Below are 2371 nucleotides of genomic sequence, written 5' to 3'. Positions count from 1 at the left end.
TATTGACCTTTTTTTTCATGGACAACTCTTTTCTAATTTTTTCTTCTGTTTCTTCCCAAAGTCATTAACAAAACCATGCAATTCCTCCATAATCTCTATCCCAGATAATGATTCAGGTTTTTTTCCTAACTTAACATGGCCATTAAAGTTTCTTCTATTTAACCGCCATGGATGATTATCACTCAAAAATCGACGATGACCCATGTAACACATTTTCCTACTGTATTTTAAATATTGTGAACAAGTGTCATAGTTGCGCAAGGACAAGCCAACTTCCCTTTAGTACTCTATCCGGACAACATTGCAAATGCTGGAAAGTCGCTTATAGTCCAAAGTAAAGCTGCACGAACATAAAATGATTGTTTACTTGAAGCATCATAAGTAAGCAACCCGACTTCCCATAGCTCTTTCAAGTCATCAATCAACGGTTGCAAGTAAACATCGATATTATTCCCAGGCGACTGAGGCCCTGGAATAAGCAAAGACAACATGAAATATTCTGGCTTTAGAGACATCCAGGGTGGTAAATTATAATTTATCAAGATCACCGGCCATGTGCTATGCGAAATGCTCATAGTCCGAAATGGATTAAACCCGTCACTAGCCAAGCCCAGCCTCACATTACGAGGGTCTAGTGCAAAATCAGGATGATTGGAATCAAAATCCTTCCATGCTTTGCCATCTGCTGGGTGCCTTAGTTTCCCATCCTGGAGGCGCTCTTTTGCATGCCAACTCATGGATTCAGCAGTCTGAGAACATATGAATAGTCTTTGAACTCTAGGTTTTAAAGGAAAATATCTTAAAACCTTGGCTGGAACACCCTGCTTATTTGCCTTCCATCTACTTTCACCACATTTACTGCAAGCAACTTTTTCTCCATCTTTTCCATGGTAAAGCATGCAGTCATTAGGACAAGCATGTATCTTCTTGTAATCAAGGCCCAAATCCTTCACAATTCTTTTAGCCTCATAATAAGACTTTGGTAGATTTATTTCAGGAATTGCCTCTCTCCATATGGCTAGATAATCATCAAATGCCTCGTTGCTTAGGCCATGGATGCACTTGTGAAGATACAACCGGATGATAAAAGAGAGTTTAGAAAAGTTTTACATCCTGGAAACAACTGCTGCTTATCTTCATCAACTAACTTATAAAATTTCTTGGCCTCCTTAGTTAACCTTTCTTCATGGTCACTTAGGTCATCTTCTTGGTTCACTGGAGACTCTTCTACTACATCTCTAAATACATCATGCAATAACCCATCCAGGTTGTCTTGAGCATCATCAGCAACATCATCAACTTCTTCATTATTGTCATCAACATCCATCCTTGATGACACACCCTCTTCGTGAAAGAACCAATCATAATAATTCTCTATAAATCCTTTGACAATAAGGTGATCATAAACAACATCACGACTATACCAAAAACGATTACAGCAAATGCGACAAGGGCAACATATTTCATCCCCTACTGCTTCATTAGCAAATGCTCTCTCAAGAAAGTCATTGACATTATTAATGAACTCCACACTCACTCTAGGAGCATTATACATCCAATCTCTATTTTCCACCATTTATTATATATTCTGGAGAAAGAAAAAAATGATTAACACTATTAATAACTACATATAAATATTGTGATTTATAAAATAAAAAATCAATCCTCTTGTTACCATTAATAGCAATATATTCAATCAACATTCGTGCGGTTGTCATGCCATGATTTGTATTTGTAAGCGGATCATATGCTAGTTTAATATAAAAATGATTATAAATGAAAGTAGGTTACCCCATAATTAACTTGGACTGTAAATGGACTAAAAAGATATACAAATCCTATCTAACTGGGGGAAAAAGGTCACATGCAATATGTACAAGGAACAAAAGATGAATGCTATGCACTTGAAATTGGCAAGTCATTATAAGGAAATAATAGTATAAAAACTGCTATGTAACTGAATAAAAGATGGACTGTAACTGAACAAAAAAATGCTATGTAACTGAACAAAAGATGAGCATCACATATATAAGAAGGTTACTAAGAAAATCATACATCCCATATAACTGAACAAATTGATGAAATTTCTTAATCCTGAACAAATTTCTTAATCCTGGAAACGATCACAAGTTACAGACAGGAGGGTTACTAAGAAAATCATACATCCCATATATAGGATAAGTTTTGAATCGGACTATACACTAGCATAACCGTAAACTTCTATCAAATTTTCATAAAAACTCAAAGTAATCACGTGCAAAATACCTGACTAACTCCCTTCAAACGCAAGACTAGGACATTTAAGAGAATGCAGCCATCAGTTGCAAAATTGATGAAATTTATGGGCTTGATTGCTGAAAACACACTCTAG

The 2371-nt window shown here is 35.9% G+C and overlaps 1 protein-coding gene across 1 annotated transcript; it reads right to left on the bottom strand.

The window, feature by feature from the left end:
* On the bottom strand, positions 288 to 1576 carry LOC109831136. The gene is made up of 2 exons (XM_020398475.1): positions 1111 to 1576; positions 288 to 1018 (listed from the first exon to the last, which is right to left on the bottom strand). The coding sequence occupies exons 1-2, from the start codon at positions 1574 to 1576 to the stop codon at positions 288 to 290; spliced, it is 1197 nt and encodes a 398-aa protein (XP_020254064.1).

Source organism: Asparagus officinalis, chromosome 2 (assembly GCF_001876935.1).
Source record: "Asparagus officinalis chromosome 2, Aspof.V1, whole genome shotgun sequence".
NCBI lineage: Eukaryota > Viridiplantae > Streptophyta > Magnoliopsida > Asparagales > Asparagaceae > Asparagus > Asparagus officinalis.
The sequence above is the reverse complement of the archived record's forward strand: the minus strand, read 5'-3'. Positions and strand labels throughout refer to the sequence as shown.